At 42.3% G+C, this 19393-nt stretch overlaps 2 protein-coding genes across 2 annotated transcripts; both read right to left on the reverse strand.

The window, feature by feature from the left end:
• Window positions 1-979: 979 nt before the first annotated feature.
• gpr182 (G protein-coupled receptor 182) lies at window positions 980-3878 on the reverse strand. Its single transcript, XM_040153642.1, has 2 exons — window positions 3758-3878; window positions 980-3017 (listed from the first exon to the last, which is right to left on the reverse strand). Exon 2 carries the CDS (start codon window positions 3011-3013, stop codon window positions 1922-1924), a length of 1092 nt encoding a protein of 363 aa, XP_040009576.1. The 5' UTR covers window positions 3014-3017; window positions 3758-3878; the 3' UTR covers window positions 980-1921.
• A 2493-nt stretch (window positions 3879-6371) lies between these two features.
• pip4k2ca (phosphatidylinositol-5-phosphate 4-kinase, type II, gamma a) lies at window positions 6372-19145 on the reverse strand. The gene is made up of 10 exons (XM_040152931.1): window positions 18691-19145; window positions 16742-16839; window positions 16336-16432; window positions 15996-16145; window positions 12085-12231; window positions 11639-11677; window positions 11389-11502; window positions 10303-10567; window positions 8903-9006; window positions 6372-8711 (listed from the first exon to the last, which is right to left on the reverse strand). Exons 1-10 carry the CDS (start codon window positions 18847-18849, stop codon window positions 8631-8633), a joined length of 1254 nt encoding a protein of 417 aa, XP_040008865.1. The 5' UTR covers window positions 18850-19145; the 3' UTR covers window positions 6372-8630.
• Between the last annotated feature and the right edge of the window lie 248 nt (window positions 19146-19393).

The raw sequence follows: 19393 nt of genomic DNA on the forward strand, positions 1-19393 counted from the left end.
TGCCCAACACTCAGGGTGGCATCTTCAGATGACTTGTTTTGTACAACCAACAGTCAAAAACACAAAAATACTCAGTTCATGATCATGTAAACCCGAGAAAAGCAGCTAATTTTCACATCTGACGAGCTGAAATCAGAGAATAAGGCATTCCTGCTTCACAGATTACTTCAACGACTACGTTGATTGTCAAAAATCTCATTTCAGTTCACTTTCTTGCCAATCGACCAATCGATTAATCGTTTCAGCCCTATCATAGAAGTAGACTTTTAGAATGTAGTGGGCATATTATCTGTCAGATGCTGTTTGGAGGCCCAGTCTCTTTGAACCAAGGCGAAAAGAAGCCACATGGTGGCAGTGTGTCCTGTTCTGTGTCGGTGAAAGAAGGGGGGAGTCTGTGGATTGTTGACTTTCAGGCAGTGCTCTGCTTGTACCCAAACAAGTGTGTATCTTTACAACTTAAGTATCAGGTTAGGTTTTTAATGTCAGTAACTGATAATTACACTTAATAAAATAGCGCCTCATTGTAGCATAGAAATTATTTTCCTATATTTGCAGTCACTATTTTCACACACGATTTTTTATGTCCTTTAAAGTTTTTTTTTTCACTTCGGATACAACACAACTAGCCACATAAATGAGTGTATTTCATTTGCCTGTCATTGAAACACATTTTTTTTTTTTTTTTAATGCTGAAGCAGCATCTCTATGAATGCTCTCAGAAAACGCCATTTAGTCACATGCTGTATTCACTTGAGAGCATGTGAAGCATACTGTGCTGTAGAAACGTGATATTTAAGTGCCCATCACATGATATTTGTGTCTTACCTCATATTTATGATGACAGTGCAACTATTTATTATTTTTTAAATATTGTTTTTGGAAATAATAAAATAAATCCCTCTAGGAAGACTGTTATCACCCCTGAATGATTTTTTTAATCTGTTTTGGATGAACTTTTACAATGTCCTGCACAACAAAATCCATCTATCACCAGAATGTCAGTGATGAATTAGCAGAAATCTGAGTAGCGTTGTGAAACTCCTGCTTCCGGGGGCTCGTGACCTTTGCCCTTTTAAAGCCCGGTGTCTTCCTGCTATTGTGCCGTCTGTGGACTGACAGCCCCTTTTCCTTTTTTTCCTCCTTATCATTTGAAAAGTCGAAAGTGACACATTCCAGATGGAGACAGGAGTGGAAGTAACTGTAATAAAGATCAACAGTAACTGCAAGAAGGGAGATAGCCAAGTGCAAGAACGGCAAACTCAGTGAAACAAAACCCACTAAGCTTCCAAACTTTTTCCATCGAAATTCAACTCGGGTTTTACAGCTCAGATGGATACAAACAGTGTTTGAGGGAGTTTTATTGCATTTTAACAAAACTTGCAGACGACAGCAGCATCCAGAAACGGATAAATGTGAGCTATAGCTCTAGACACTGGTCTATTCAGTTACATTTTCACACTTTCGAGATGTTAATATGGATATGAGGATGGCTCTTATCTGACACTGGCACGCAGATTTGTTTACGAACATTCTTGGTGTGGCACTGGTCTTCCCCTGTGCCATGGAATTCTGGAGGTTGCCATGAGTTCCTGTGGGAGTTGAGCAGCTTTGAGTTACAAAAAACCCCCCCCCCCAAAAAAAACCATCAAACATTTCCTGCTTTCCGCTGTTTAAAACTGTGATCAGATACATGATATCAAAACAAAACAAAACATGTCGATTATTGAGAGGAAGTTGTTAGTTAGCCCATCTGTCGCATAGCAAACAGCTCAACGAGTCCATGACCAGAGTGAGATGATACGTTGTACGATCTATGCCTCTCGTTTTCCGAAGCACCAAGACTGGATTCAGTTCTGTCAAATCTTCACTTCGAAAACGTCCTGCTCCTGAAGCTTACTCTACTCTCATCCCAGCCTCTTTCTTACGATCCAACGTCGGACTGGCTTGTGCTGGCGTTACTTAACTTGTGCTGCTTCCCCGGGTCTCCCCCGTCGCCGTTAGGAGCATTGGGCTGGTTTCCCGCTCCCACCTGGTCCACGGTCCCCCCTCTGGGTATGTAATGCACCACCGTGTTGAGCAGGTTGTTGCGGAAGCTCTTGCTAAGGAAGTTGTAGAGGATGGGGTTGGCAACACAGTGGAAAAGCGACAGGCTCTGCACCACGCTGAATGAGAAGTAGAGGACTTCTACTGTGTTGCAGCTGAAGACGTAGGGGTCAAGGTCGTCTATGATCATCAGGAACATGACCACGTGGTAGGGCAGCCAGCACATGACAAACACCAGGGAGTACACATGCACCAGCCACACATCCCGCCGGCCTTGCACGTCCTGAGCCGTTCGAACTGCCCGAGCGATCAGCACGTTACAGGTGACGATGACCGCGGCGGGGCCCAGGAACTGGAAGAGCAGGCAGAGGAAAGCCACGGAGACAAACCACTGGGTGTAGTTGTGCTCGGGCAGCATGTAGCAGCCAGGCTCGTCCCACTCCAGAAGATCCACGTGGACGTTCTCCATCAGAGCCAGGAAAAAGGAGAGCACCCACAGGCCTCCGCAGAGCACCCAGCGCCGCCGACCCACCACAGGGAACAGGGCCGGAGACGAGGGTCTGGTCAGGGACAGATAGCGCTCCAGGGTCATGAAGGCCAGGAAGAAGGAGCTGCTGTAGAAGTTGACCACGTAGATGAGGTTGGTGACCTTGCAGAGGAAGCGGCCCCACAGCCAGACCTTGTCCATGGTCACCTCCATCATGAAGAAAGGCAGGATCACAATCACCATCAGGTCCGACAGGCTTACGTTGATGACGCAGAAGAGGACCCCGTTGGCCGAGTGGCGTCGACGCCAGTTCACCCAGACGACCAGCACGTTCTCCAGCAGGCCCACCATGAAGATGAACAGGTAGAGCAGGAAGAGGGCGATGCGCCGGTAATCCGCATCCAGCTGGATGGTGCACTCATAGACAAACCACGGTGTGCCGTTGAAGAAGTCTAATGAGTGGTTGTGCTCGTGATTGCTCATGGTCCTGAGTGAAAAGCAGAGGAAAACTGTTTCATATCTGGACAGAGTTTCGATTTACTTTGGGGTTAATCTGATTATGTTTTCAGACGTTACATAACAGAAACACAGGAGGAGGAGGGTGGCAGACGTGCCGGGTTGAAATGTTACTCAAATGCCTTCAGAGGTAGATACTGAAACCACAACAGGTTATTAAGGGCAATTTCACAGCCTACAACGTGCAATTCAGAAAGTAGAAATTTTTCACTTTCAGGTACTGCGATTGCATGTTTGTATTTGTTTGTAATTAAAGACATACTTGCTGATTTATAGCATTTTTTTTTTTCCCCCATTTAAACATCAATCCACTGATTTAGCCTTGAAATCCTGTAACTGTCAGAATCGCAATAGACAAAAATTGAAAAGATGAAAATAGATGCAGCTGCCTTTTTTTTCCTGCTGCATCAGTTGTCTACGTTTTTTTTTCTTTTTTTAAGAATGGCACACATTCTTCTTCCTTGGCAAAACCTGGTGTCGACATTACCCACAATGCAACTCCACCACACAATCGACACCGACCCAAGTGGCATCACTCGAGGACATTTATCAGACGTCACATAGCTCCCTCTGGAGCCACGAAAGGCTTCGCTCAACTTTTTTTTATCCAACAGAACGCCCCAACACCTGTTAATACAACTTTCTATCCATGTTAAAAGGCAGAAACCTATTGTAACATCTGGAAAAATATAGAACTGGACTTAATCATACCTCGTGGTGGAGATGAGTGTACGGGTGATGAAGAGGGGCAGATCCCTTCTGAGGCCTCGTCGTCTTCTGGAGAGTTTTGTGTGTGAAGCCTGCAGACACAAGATGACTCCCTCCAGCTCTAATGTTGAGGGCTATCTGAGCAATCAAGCAGCCTGGAGTTTCTACCCTCCCATTTTTCTCTCTCCCTCACACACACACACACACACACACACAAACACACACACACACACACACCTAACAGGACATCCTCGTTGAGTAGAGGGGAAATCTATAGAAGTCCAGGGAGGCCAACACAGCTAAAGGAACGCAAGTTAACGGTGGTTGTAAAAACAAAGGTTTTCCACAAAATTTAGAATCAATACTTATGGGAGAACCTTGTATAAACACATTAAGACTTAAAAACAACAACCACTGTTTCCATCCTGAACGCTACGATTTTATATCTGAGGACTCCAGATCGAAAAGTGCACTTTCCCTTCTGTGGCTCTTTGCCTCAGAAATACTACTTTTAATTCAAATGTTTAACTTTAATTTTTTGAAAAACATTTTAAATTCACCAGAAAAACAGTGATGTAGAGGAAAAAACATGACGACTAGGATGGGGTCAACATTTAACACAGACCTGATGCGGTTCACTACACTGGGATAAAAGCGCCTTTGCCTAATATTGAAGATGAAAAGGAGAAATAAAACCTTTTTTTAAAACAAGACTAAGTCTTCAGCCATACTAGCAGCTCCTTGAGGCTTTACTTGTACACAGTGGTGCTTTGAGCTAAATGCTAAGATGATTGTGTCTAGCAGGTATAATTTTCACCATGTTCACTGTTACTGGACAAATTTAAATTTCAACCTAATGTTGGCGCTTGATAAAAAGTAATGGGATCCCCAAAGCGATAACAGTTTGGGGGGCATGAGTGTGTGTCACATTTCTTCGCAATTGATCCAATAATTGTTTAGACACATTCATCCCCTGGGCGACATGAATATCTGTATTAAAGTTTGTGCCTATTAAACATCACAATATATTGGCAATACTAAAAATATGTGGGATTGGTCCACCTGTACTCTTCCATAGTTCCTCTAACACGATAACTGGGTTGACTTGGATTTCTGCTTAGAGGTTGTGAAAACCCAAGATTCGATTTTTCCAGCATGAAAATTGTTCCCACAAATCGTACAGGTCACTTTTTGCGTCAGTTTTGGTTCGCATTGGCTCAGCATTAGTGAGTTTCTTCAACAAATTACTTTTCATGGTCCCGTATGTACGCAGATGGCCGGTAGGAATGGCGCAGAAACAGTAAAAACAGTCCTAAAAACAGTCATAGCAGAGAACAATGCCTGGAAGCACCCCCGCTCCCTGCACCGTGAGTGATGGGTAAAGAGGGTATAGAGGAGGTGGGAAACCTGGGGCACACTAACCTCACTGAGGAAGGGGGCTCTTTAACCTAGAAGTACACACACACACACACACACATCCCCATCATCACATTATGTCAACACTTTAGCTGAGCCTGTGCAGGTGGTGACAAAGCAGATGTGGTTTATTTAACTGGGACATGAGCAAGTGACGTGCGTTTTAACAGTACAGATGGTGGACAGGGTGAACCTAAAGGTTCATTTAAAGTTGCACTAGGAACAAGTGCAACTCTGTCATCTCCTCGGACGAAATGATGCCATTGAGCAACCTGGGGGGGGGGCTCCTTTTGAGTGATCTCACACGTGTTCTCGCTCGAGGGACCGTTGAGGTCACCACTAAGGTTAGTGTCATACGGAGCGAACGCAGGAACGTTTGTGTTGGCCACGATTCACGCTGATGAATGGGATCTGATCTCTGGCCGTGGTGTTCCTACTGCCTCTCCGGACCGTCAGCAGTTTGCAGCTTACCAACAACCCTTCAACTACTCCCTCCCCTCTGCCTCACTGCTCATCCTGTCTGAATCCTATTGTGTTAGTCCGTTCAGTTCCTAGTGAAACACGTACGAACCAGTCAGCAACTTCTGTCTCCTCTGATGAAACAGGAAGGAACCAGTCAGCAGAAACACCTCTTCTGGAGAGTGAGAGACAAAAAGCAGTCCCTGACCCTCACCATGTTGTTATCTAAGACTAGAAAACAACTATAAAAGACAAACACCTATTGATTTTCCCTAATATTCCGACCTGCAGGACAACGCTTACCTACCAAGTACTGGAAAAAATTCAGGGATCATCAAGTTGTTTTAATTCATCCAATGGGGACCATGAATGTCTGTACCAAATATCAGGGCAACTGGACCCAGTAGATCAACCTCAAGGTGGCGCTAGAGGTAAAGTCAGAGGATCAACAAGGTCAGTAGGAAACATCATCTGCAAACTGCAAATGTTTGTGCAAAATTTGGTGCGAATCCATCACGTAGACGTTGAGATGTTTCACTGTATAGGTGAAAACTTATCTGACTTGACAGGAAAGAGTCACTAGGGATCATCCTCCGGGCTTGATGGATATCTGTACCAGATTCCATGGCAATCCCTGCAACCGTTGTTGAGATATTTCAGATGAAGCAGAAAGTGATAACCGGCTGGTGGCGCAAGAGGAAAAGTCAGGGGTTCAAACAATAATGAGTCAATGAGTCAGAAATTTTTCATAAAATATATTTTGGTCCAAAAGCTGATTTGCAAAAATACAACATGTGCAATCATTGAGTAGATGAGGCATCACACAGAGTATTACTGTATCTGCGCTGCCTTGCCAGTGTTTAGGAATGCTGTGTCATCTCACTGTGTTAAGGCTAACTGCATAAGCTACTGAAATGTAGTGTTATTGTCACAATATTTAACACAGAACCCTGGTTATCACTAAATCAGTACGATACACAGACAACAGTTCCTAGTTCTACCACTATATTTTTCTAAATCTTAACCTATGACAATGATTCACACAGCGCACGTTTTCCATGTCAACTCACAAAACCCTACGCCGCGTTCAAAATTGAGCCCGTCCAGACTGACGATGGTCGGGCTCATTTTCAGGAGGCGTTTTGATGTCGAATTACACATCGACACGACGACGCATGTTGTTAAAAAGGCAGGACTGATCCCAGGATCCGGACCGGTCACTTCATTAACGCAGGTTCATCTATGTGGGTAAAGGAAATGCTCCAAGGTCAGCCAGCCCACACTCTCTTTACAGGCTGTGGTAGCCAAGAGAAGCAGGGCTGGCAAAAAGGTTTACAGGCTAAATTATTTGATATTCTTTCTATTCAAATACCACACATTTGCTGTTTCAATTGACAAGACTGTTCTGTATGAGGTTTAGTAGAGACTTTGGTGGAAAACTGTGTTTGATCCATTTCCAACTGTGGTTCATTTAACTATTCTGTCACCACAGTGTCAATTTAATTGTATGCGAAGTGCAAATCCTGCTTTGATAAAGCTCTGATCCCACACATTTGGCACTCTAAACATTCAAATGGCATGCTTCTGTAGATAAGTAATAATATACTAGAGAAGTCAACTGTCTAGACTACCATTAGATTTTTTTAAATACCCATCCCCATAAAACATTATTCTAGAAAGGAACAGTTTGACATTTTGGGACTTATTCCCTTTCTTGCTGAGTTAGAGGAGAAAATTGTTAACGGTCGGGTTACGGTGGAAAAGACCTAGCTTGTATGACATATTGTCAGAAGGCGGGGGGCGCAGTATCGTTTAAATATTGGGATAACAGCACTCCTCTGGAAGACATTCGCAGCGTTGTGCACTCGGTTGTTCAATTCAGCGTCAGTTGGGTCTGAAGACTGAGTTTGAAAGTGAAAAAGAAAATCTGGGCGTGAAGTGAGTTTACCGGGCCCCTGCAGCCCCGCTCCTCACCTCTGCCTGACGCTAGACCCAACTCTCTGACTGAACGTGAAGCGGCCGAGTGGCATCGTGGGTAACGTAGGCAGCAAGTTATGACAAGGAAGGAGGAGGTTTGGAATAAAAAAAAAAAAAAAAAAGATGATAAAAATTGATGCAGCAGACCCAGTTATCCCCCCCCACCCGTCCATCGTGAGATCAACAACGTCAGAGCAAGCCTGAATCGGTGGAGAGATCTTTTAATACTCTCATATCTCAGCAGTGAACAGCCAGCAGCTGGTTAGCTTAGCATAAAGCCTGGAAACAGGAAGATACAGTTAGTCACCTTTCACTAAGTAACATGTTATATCTTGTTCATTTAATCTGGACAAAAACTGTACTGAAAAAAAATGGCACATTGTGGTTTTACAGTGAGCTACGTCCCAGACTATTTCTTTGCCCGTTTGAGTGACTCTCCAGAAGTCACTGCTTAATTAGCGAGACTTCGAGGTGCTGGTATACAGAGCCGGTCCAACAGTTTCCAGTCTTTATGCTAAGCTAAGCTAACCATGTCCTGGCCGTAGCTTCATATTTAACAGACAGGTATGAGAGTGGTATCAATCTTCTCATCTTACTCTGACCAAGAACGTGAATAAATTTATCTCCAAATGTGTTTCATTTAACTTTAGTTCATGCCTGGGGAACCAGAGCAAAGTGAAAAAAAAAAATCAGAAATATATTGATATTTGATCCATCACTGATGCGGTCTAACACTATGAACACTGATCAACAGCACTTTGTTTCCAAGTGCCCTATTGCTCCAGAGTTATTCCGTAAAGAGTGCTTAATATCTATAAGCAATACATCTTAAATCTTTGAAATAAATATATGCATCAGAAGTAGTACATTATTTTGCTACAACGTTAAGTACGTAGTCTTGCCTCAGATCACCAAATTTAAATAATGATCTGTGTGTGCATACTACTTTGTTTTTTTGGTCAATGATAAAATTGACTTTTTGCTCTGAGTCAGATGAATTCGTGGCGGCGTTCATAGGCGAGTGTCACGCAAAAATGTTTGAGATGAAGTCGCGAAATCGTTTGGCGTACTGCTCGGGGTGGACTGTGGAGATTTCAGCACCAGCCTGCGACACACAGACAGAGAGAGAGAGAGAGAAAAAGAGAGGTCACCAACATCATCTGTAAACCTCGCACATCTCAAGACATGACGTGAGAGAAAACATGAAACGCTCGCCCTCTTTGCAGGATCAACTGAACGTTTTGAGCAGCTGACAGCAGCCCTCCATCTCCTTCCTTCCTCTCCTGTGCGACTCACCCCGTGTTTGACAGTTTTTGCTGCATGAGCGGCTTTCTTCTTAGTGTCGTACTGAGTAAGTACGTCAATCAGGCCCATGAAATAGACCTCCCTCTGAGGGGCTCCTGGGATGAAAGGCAGAGAACAATCAGGGTTATTGTATTGGGCTTGCATCGACAACAGCAGTGACAGACCTCGTAAAAAAAAAAGAAACAAAGGTATACGCTCCCTGTTAAGAGATGAATCTCAAAACCTCTAAAACTATATTATTAACATTTTCTGGATGACCTAGATGATGAGAGTGGAGGTGAAATTATAACACACACACTTCAAGGAAACATTCAAGACAAACAGATCCAGTCTTTTGGATCTGCATCATCCTCATGAAGATTACTAGGGATGAAACTAGTAATTATTTTCATTATCACTGAAGCTGCCAAATAGTTTCACGGTTATTTTTTTTGTCTATAAAATGTTAGAAAATTTTGAAAAATATCTTTCAAAGTTTTCTACAGCTTAAGGTGAAGTATTAAAACGTCACAGTCCGAAACCCAAAAATATTCAGATTACAATGATGTTACACAGAGAAAAAGCATCAAATCTTCAGTCTTCTTCAGCAATTGTTGGCGTTTCTTCTTGGAAATCAAACGATTAATTAATTTGTTTTCAGCTCTACGGTATACAATATTCTAGTGCTGACACAATCGATTAATCAATTAGTTGATGAAAAAATTAATCAACAACTAAATTTTTCATCAAATTCTAAAAATGAACTTTCAATCTCAACTTTTCAGTGCTCTGAAAAAATAAATGGGACTGAACAGGTCATTCAGTGACAACTGTGACCATCTGCAGCGGAAGATCATGTGATATAATCAGTGTTGCATGGCAGCATGCTTACATTTGCTAATTAGCATTAACCACAGAGTACATAGGCTGATTGGAATATAATAATTTTGCAGGTATTTGGTCATGAACCAGAGTGTTGGACCTGATGAGAAAAAAAAAAACAAAAACTCTGGGATCAACCAAAGTCATTAGAGTAAATCGTCAGGTAACCATGAATGTAGATGTTGAGCTATTTCACAGAATACGTGATCAATCTAATCAAAACTTGCACAAGCCTAAAAAGAGGACGTATGTTATATTTTACAGTTACAGCCAAGTTGACTTGCACAAGAATGACTCCAATGAGTTCCATGCAGGAAAGAAGCGCTACACAAACTGTAAATTTCAGAAAAAGAGAGCACCCGTATTGGAGATACTCTGAGTTTAAGGATTAGAATCGGCATCAGGAGAGAAAATGGTGGATAAGTGCATCCCTGCCTGAAAAAAAATTCCGAGACAAGTATTTTTTACATCGTAACATTTTAGTTTCAGTTTTAAATTTCCTCAATTCGTGGCTTGAATCAAAAATTCACCTGCGCAGCTCCCGACCGCGTACACGTCCACATAGGGGTCGAACTCTCCAGGCCCCAGAGGTTTGCAGGAGGACATGTAACCAGCGATTCCCTCCGGAGAGGTGCCGTAAGATCCCGCCATAGGGGCCGGAGCCAGGCCGTTCTCTGCTTCCTGTTCTTCCTCGTTGGAAACCTCCTCACCCTCCTCCTCCTCCCGTTCAGCTCGGCCCACGTCGTGGATACCGAGCAGCAGGCTGTAGTCCATGATCTTCAGCTTCACCAGAAACTGGGGAAAATGGGAGAGGGTTTTACAACTAAAGGTTATTGATTTACCCTGAGAGGCAGACAGAAGGTAAAATAGTGCTATTACATTAAATAGAGCTTAAACAGTCGATTAACTGATTGATAGAGAATTGATCAGCAACAATTTTCATCCTCATGTTTGTTTTTTTTGTTTTTAAACATAAATGACTAAAATTCTCTGCTTTCAGATTCTCAAATGTGAGGGTTTGATGCTTTTCTCTGTGTTCTATATTAGTAAACTGAAATCTCAGATTAATATTTAATGGAAAACTTCCGTCGCTTAGTTCGCAGATGGGAACATGCTGTGGCTTACGTTATCTACAGATTGTCTTCTTGATAAATCGTTTGATATATGAATTGTCGGAAAATAGCAAAAGAAGTGCCCTCCACAAGCTCCTTGAGCCCATGATAACATCTTACAATGCCTTGATTTGTCCGACCAACTGTCCAAAATCCACAGATGTTCAGTTTACTATCACAGAAGACAAAGAAAACCAGAAAATATTCATATTTGAGAAGCTAGAAAAAGTAAATTTTTGCCATTTTTGCTTACATTTTTCTTAAATGATTATTAAAATGGTTGCAGATTAATCTTCTATCAATCATCTCACTGTTTCAATTCTAGTTTATGTCATAATATCTAACCCCCCCCCAATAAATTAATTTCACATCCATCCTCCTGCTGCCAAAATGGCAACACAGAAGTGGTGCATCCCTTGTGTGCAGATGCTGCCTCTGTGTGGTAGAGGTTTGCAACAACAGGAAGGTTGTTGCAAACAGCATTTAAAGAAACAGGTCACCCACCTCCACATCTCTGTTTAGTTTCTCCATGACCTTCTCCTTCTGCTCCTCGGTTACGTAAACTTTCTGCATGTTGTTCCTGAAGTCCATGTCCTTGAAGGTAGGAAGCTCTTTCCCCTTTAGGGAAAAAAAACCACAAAGAAAAAAACCCCAAAAACAAAACATCTTTAGCAGGATATATTAGGTAAAGAGGAGAGAGCTAGACGGCTAATAATGATATAAAATGGATAGTAGGCAAGATGTTTAATTTCACCCTCTCTTTGTCACTTGCTTCTCGAGCCACCAGAGAACCCTGCAAGAACAAAATGGTTTTAAATATCATGACTCATTGAACCAGTTCTTATCTGAGGAAGACGCAAAAAGGTGTGAATTAGAGCTGCGGCAAAATATTATTTTCAACATCAGTTAATCAGGGCATCTGTTTTGGTCCATAAAAATGCCAGAAAACAGTGTGAAACGCCATCGGTTTCCTAAATCCCAAGGTGACGTCTTCAAATGTCATGTTTTATCTGCCCAACAGTCCAAAACCGAAGAGAGATATTCAGTTTGCAATGACATAAAACAGAGAACTGAGAAGCATAAATAAGGGAGAGTTTCATCATATCTGCATGAGCTCCGCATTGGTTTGTGAGGCAGTAATGAGAAGTGGGATGTGTGACTAAAAAAGGTCAGACTGTGTGTAGTGCCGTTCCTGCTCACCTTCAGGTCGTACTTCCTGTGTACCACCAGCCTGTGGCTGAACATGTTCCTCATGACGATCAGGTAGGTCTCCTCACTGTCCACGCTCACCCGGTACATACCCAGGAACTGTGGCAGCAGGGTGCTTCCATGACACTTCACTATGTGCTGCGAGGAGCCAACGACAGGGAAAATGCACGGTTGGCGCAGAAATGTGCATTACTGTCGTGGGCAGTGTCAAAGATTTGAAAATACAAATAATAAAATACAGTTAAAGAGTGTAAGACTGATTCACAGATGAAGAAAATGTAAACATTCTCAAAAGACACTCAGGCTTACATCTGATGACATCCAACGGTCACTTTGAACGGAAAAACCAATTACCGAGTCTTATCCAGGTTAGGTTTTTAGCCGTGCTCAGCAGTCACTGTGACAGTCACTTAAAATAGACTCTCACTTCAGACTGACCTCATTCAGTGTCCCCTGAAACACACTGGATGGGCAGGAGGTTAAAAAGACACTCACTCTGTGTGTCCGAACACCGTTTTGTACATCGATTTTTAAATTTCTAGCCCCTTGGCGCCGGGGACAGTGGAAAAACACTCTCAGTGCCTTAGCAAGCCGGTACTGTGTGAGCGACAGTTGTTCAGGGAACCATTCCCTTGTGTTTTGTGTTTTCAATCACTGTTAATATTAAAGATTTGTTTATCAGTTTTACAGCACTATATCTTTCACTATGGCTATTTGAAAAAGACATAAGAAGCTTTCCATAGGAAGTTTTCCATCTATAACTCGTGTATGTGAGCATTAATGATTTATGCCGTATAATGTGGAAAAACAATGCAGAATTTTCTTTTTCCAAATTTGGATTCAAAGTTTGAAAAACTGCTCTCAGAACCTCAAGGTCAAATCCCTACACCTGCCAAAACAACAAAACCTGACACTTTACATTAATTACATAATTACATTATGAAAATGCATCCAAATAAAAGCCAGAAGCGCAACCACGATAAAGCCTTCTACAGAACAGCCCTCATGCCTGGGCCAACTGTTGCAGTGCAGCATCTCAATATTCAGTCCTTTAGTAGAGACGATTCACCTGAAAAACCAAGTCTGGTCCACACAAAACGGCTTTTCAGCATGCCAGACATGTTCCACTGAAACGACACATTAACCAGAAATCTGATGCAGTAAACTGCAACCGAAAAACTGTCATGATCTATGAAAGGAACTGTGCAATGCCAAACCAGGAACTCTGATTACAATGAGTTCATTCAGGGCCAAGTGAATTAAAAAAAAAGAAAAAAATAGAAAAAAACAAAAACTCTGAAACAGAGCTGCCATTTTCCTCATCTCCCTCTCAGTTTCATGTAGGCTGCATAACCAAAAGCTACACATACCAATAAGAGTTCAAAGCAGTCAAAAGTTTACTCAGTGGTACGTTTACCCTGAACTAGTTTTTAAAGTATACAGTCTCTCAGTGATACAAGTATGGAACCTGATACCAGTCTGGGCAGCAAATGTGAAATTACACCTCACAGACACAAACAAAATAGAGGTGAAAGTACGTCACCTCGCTCTTATCGCTCCTACAGGTGTACTCAGCTATTTATATGAACACAGATGTGTAGATATGAACATTTGAATATCTGTGACAAACCAACAATCATAAAACGAAGCACTTGTTCTGTCGTCTGCACTCGGTAACGCTGTGATGTCGGCTTTTAACCTTGATGAGAAACACTCTTTTGTTTCGTCTGCAGAGGGATATTCTTCCTCTTCCCCCACAGGGAGGTCAGCGGTCAGGTCCGGCCCGAGAGAAGCACCTTACAGCCGCATTTAGCTGCTTGCTTAAGGACACTTCAGCAGGACACAGACTTGCCGTCCTCAAGTTGAACATGTAGCCGTCTTCCTACTCACTGCACCAGTCTGCCGCTCCCGGCAAGACGTTAAATCTAGAAATAGTCACATTTGGGTCGACCTCGCTCACCTGCGGCGGAAAAATTTGAGAAAATCCCCCAGCAAGCGCTCATTTTAGGAACTCTATGACAAGGGCCAACGGAGAAAAGAAAAAAAAAAAAAAAGGTCCAAACAAAGATTACATAGGAAATAAGTAGGACACACAGTGCTCTAGATGTGAGCCTTTAAGCACAGTTCAATAAAGCAGACAGGAGGCGAGTATGTGGATGTCGTCACAACTGGAGACTGACCAAAAAAATAAATAAAAAAAATACTCTTAATTAATGACTGAAGGTAGGAGCTGTGCGATACGACGTTATACATCATGTGATGATAAAAAACGTCTAGCGTTTCATGTTGCGCTCTATCTTTTATTTCGCTGTGTCGCAAATCACACTCTTTATGGAAATATTATTCGTGATTTGGACGACGCTCTGCGTTCTTCCACACGGATGCAGGCAGGAAGGAAATTTGCATGAAGGCAACACAAACAAACATGGAGAAGAGTGAACGTGACACAGGACCAGAGTAAATCTGAACCTGGTGGACTCCAACCAGCCAAGACCAAATCAACCATTTATTCACTGAATTTAAAGAAAAAGTGCCGTATCGTGATATGTATCGTTACCTGGATATGAAATGACCTTTATCGGGATATGCGAGATTTTGATCCTATCGCACAGCCTTGACTGAAGGAATGACTGAATGAACAGAGGGCAGAGGAAAAATGTTCACCGGGAGATTTATTTATAGCCCGAGTTTCACTGCAGGATCTAACAGGTATAACCGGGACTCCAAAAATTCATGTCACCTATTTATTACTACCACTCATTCTGCAGCTTTTGGCCAGATGTCGGTCCAGGTGAAAACTCCGTCAGTCGATTAACATTTTAAAATACAGTTTATGTAAATAAAATGAACTCATCTCAAATCCGGTGATATTCTAGATTTTGTTTTTGCAAAAAAAGTGTTATGAAAAAGATTAAAACCAACAATGAATTGATGCCACTTCCAACAAGTAACATCCAAAACCTGATATCTTATTCCTCTGTGTCATAGAGGCACACTGTTGTCCAAAAACTATTAAAAACCCATCAGTGAGCCACACTACTGCAGTGGGTGACGTGTTCTTTCATTATGATTATCTTGGGAACTGTAATTTATTTTGAGTCAGTCCAGCCAGAGCACCAAATGTGTATTAATCTACAGCAGAAAATAGTCCTCAGAAAATACACTTTTTGCTCCTGCTTGCTAAAAACTACAGTGCCCAGCAAAAATGTAGCTTTTTTTAAACAACTAAACCAGGGCTGAGCGATACTGCATAAATACATACATACATACAAACAAACCTTGGCGATGATTCACAAAACTAGGCTAAAATTTGACTGAAACACGTTTTCATGTGTAAAACAGTTGAAGATTAATTCCTCTGCTCCTGCTGTTTGCGTTTCTTGACATCAGCCTGATATCAGTAGACACCTGGAAAGCTAGGGTTATCTACCCAGCAGGTAGGGACAGACTGACCAAAGTAGAATCTGCGGAACTGTTCCGGGGACTACGCCTCTCGTAAACCAGATAATCAACTCACACTAACCAAGAGCACGGATCAGTGTGCAGAGTCCTTTTTCCAATCAATCCCTCTCGTGGATCCGAGTGTTAAAGCCACTACGATAAAACCAGAGCCAGCTAGCCACCTGGTATCACGATGCTACGCAGGCGTGCAAATAACGCAACTGCTTTATCGAAATTACATAATTAACGAAATTAACTGTGTATCTGTTGCTTGTTTTTAAGATTTACATCTTTAGCAGGAGCCAATGAGTTTGAGAGCCACAGACAGGGTAGGGTAAATCAGAAAGTATAAAGAGATGAACTAACACATTGTTAATTTTTGTCTTTTCATGGCATTTTTTGACAATAAGAAAAACATAAAACATCACCAGACTTCTCTCCTTTAACCATCAAGACCTCACCTGGTGATACTCAGACAGAATGCTATGCATGTCTGCAACATCCTCGCTGGAGATTTGCTTGATGACCAGCGTTCGGTCATAAGAGTTGAGGAGCAGACCCTCTCCCTGGTCGTCTACACTCCTCAGTGGGGGGCTGCGAGTCAACGTAACCTGGGGATTGTAACACCAAGGGCAGGCAGATTAGCATAGGATCACAATCAACATTAACATAATCAGATTTATTTAAAAACAAAAACCTGTTACAGATAAAACACTAATGGAAAGAGGGTCAACAAATAAAGAGATATTAAATGCACCGGGAATGTCTGCACACTGGATAGTACATTGGTGCATCACATACCTGATAGTCCAGATCCTCAATACCAAACCGTTCCCTTAGATTTCGGAAGACCTGAGGGCAGTACTCTTTGAACTTGAAATGTCCTGGAAGGTTTTCTCTGCAAAGGAAGAGGAGGTGGGAAAGTCAGAAGGAGCCAACACACAAACAAACTTAAAAGTCTTAAAAATCCCAAATATCTGTCCGGCTCAGTGGTCCAACACAGACTGCGGGACTTGGTCATCTATTTATGTTCTTCTGTAAATTAGGCAGAACAAGAGCTAACAGCCAATTGACTTTATCTATCAGCAACAAGCTTCTCAAAAGCATCACAGGCCACCAAGACGTTGTCTGTTGCATTTTCACAGGTCATTTTTTATTTAGATTTCAACGAGTGCTGCTTCTATATGTACTTATTTCTGCGTCTTACTTGTTGAAGAGGTGGTTGTTGACTTTGATCTTAGTGTTGGCCTTGAAGTCATCAGGCAGCAGCATGACAGGAACAGGCACCTGGTTGAGATCATTGATCTGCAGAAAGAAGGTGATTACTTAAATACAATCATATAAACAGCCCACATTATTGTCTAAAATAGAGCTGCAAGTAATGGTTATTGTCAATATCAATTATAGATCTGCATAGATAGGTGAGATGCATAGAGAGGTGTTGCCTGCAGAGTGAAAGCACGACCTCGTGCTCGCGGGTCAATACTGGTGAGTCTTTTCTACGGAAAGTAGCTAAGGTTGGTCCAAGAAGTCACTAAATTTGTCACTAGGTGCTTTTGTGAAGAAAAGTCGCTAAAGGGGCCTGAAAAGTCGGTAAATCTAGCAACAAAGGCGCTAAGTTGGCAACACTGTCTGCAAACACCCCCCTATAGAAACTGTTTGCGCCAATCTATTATAAAAGAGCAACGGCCAATAGTCAGCATTTAGTTGACCAATAGTGAAACTATCACTCACTCAGTCAAGGACATTTGTGTTTATCGGGCTGGCCCCGCTGTTGCGGTCCAGGCAAAAAATGTCCTCCACATTTTCCTAGTGCCCAAGGTGATGTAGTCAAAAGTCTAGTTTTGTCCAACCAACTGTCCAAAACCCAAAAGGTATTTAGTTTTCTACAATGTAAGAAGAGGAAAATGAGCAAATCCTTACAACTGAGAAGCTGCAACCATCAATTTTTCTTTTTTGCTTGAAAAACAGCTTGAATTAAAATTAATTGAGCTTCGAAATTATTGCTGCCTAATTTTCTGTCAATCGACTACACGATTAACTAACTAATCATTTCAGTTCCAGTCTTTTAAACATTTTTTTTTGCATTTGTGTTGAAAAAAGCATTATAGCAAGAGCAGCACTACCTACCTATTCTCTTCACTGACACTGACTGAGCTACTTTTAGTCCAAAGCGATGCCATTCATACACCTAATGTTATGACTTTACACTTAATACATATTTAACTGCATTCTTTCACCCATCAGTGAAGTGATAAGAAATTTCAGCAGTAGCTGTCAAAAAAAAAAAAAAAAAAAAAAAAAAAAAAAAATAAATGACAATGATGATGAGTTGATCGATTGGCTGACGGAAAAAAAACAAATTTTGCAACAATTCTGATGGTTGATTAATTGTTAAAGTCTTTTTTGTTTTTGTTTCCCAGTTTTCTATGATGGTAAAATCAACATCTTTGGGTTTTTTACTGTTGGTCAGAAAAAAGCAATTTGAATACGTTAACTTGGGTTTCAGAGAATAATGTGGTTTCCTCTGTGTTAACTGGACTGAACACAGAAGAAATTAACGTAATTTGATTAGGGCTGTAACTGACGACTATCAACTAATGAACTGATCATTTCCTTGATTAATTAATTAGTCAATTAGTCTATAAAGCTTTTTTCTTTTTTAAATGGTGAAAAAAATGGCATTTATAATTAATCTAAGGCCACGGTCTTGTCTGAAGTTTGCTTGTTGAAAAGCTGAAACCTGAGAATATTTGTAGTTTTCGCTTAAAAACTGACTGAAACAATTAATCAAAATAGTTGGCGATTACTTTCCTTTCGATTGACTAATCAATTAATTGACTAACATCTGCAGCTCCATAATGAAATGACATAAACAGAAACGCACTAGAGTGAACCGGGGGCTTTTGAGGGCCTCTGAGGGTCTGGAGCCCCTGGGCAGTTGCCAACTTTGCCCGGGCGGTGGGCTGATCCAGGCCTGAGTGTGGCACAATCCGAGAGGTCACAGATTTCGGTGTAACACCTCCACCTCCCTCCTGCCCTGCTCGCTGGAGGTCAGCGTTAGCTGCTAACGCTGCTGCTAGCTGAGCTAGCTGATTAACACGACACACTGCGGTTAACGTTAGCACCGACTGAAACGTTAGCTCACCGACTCACCGAGTGGTTGACGCCCCACATGAAGACACTCAGAACCGGGTCGCTGGCCCGAAACACTTTCACCTTCTGCTGCACGAAATGTTTCTTTTTCGTTTTGGTCTTGGGCGCCAGGATCACCATAGGACTGGAGGTGGCACCCGAGTTCCCGAGGGCAGCCATGACCGTAGACAGGCTATCCTCGACCGTGCTGAGAGCGCTGGTGCAGGCGGTATCACTTCCTCCTGAGGGCTGCCGTCACTAAACTGAACTAGCTTCTCTCACCGCTACTCTACCGGGTCTCTCACACCGACACGGCGCCGACAACCAGAGGTCACCCTTCAAACTCCGACTGTGTTCTACTGACTTTCAATTAACGTTTAAACTACGGAGATAAATCATTACTTTGGCCACGCCATATTTCTACTGACAGTCCACCACCGCCCCCTCGAGCCCATCCGTGTTTTTATAACCACGTGGTGAGTTCATGATTGACAGCTCAAAGGGACCAATCAAAACGATACTACCGCGTCAGGTGACCTCAGGTGGGTGGTAAATCGCCGGTTCATGGTGCGTTCACGCTAAGACCCACGGTCTGAAATAGCAACTCTCTATTTTCGGTGGCATATACAAACCTCAGGGCGCTGGTTCCCAAACTTTTAGGCTTGTGACGCCTGAAAACAAAGATTTGTCTTCCTGGTAGCCCTCGTCAGTTTGCATATTTTTC

This window comes from Xiphias gladius, chromosome 18 (assembly GCF_016859285.1).
Source record: "Xiphias gladius isolate SHS-SW01 ecotype Sanya breed wild chromosome 18, ASM1685928v1, whole genome shotgun sequence".
NCBI lineage: Eukaryota > Metazoa > Chordata > Actinopteri > Istiophoriformes > Xiphiidae > Xiphias > Xiphias gladius.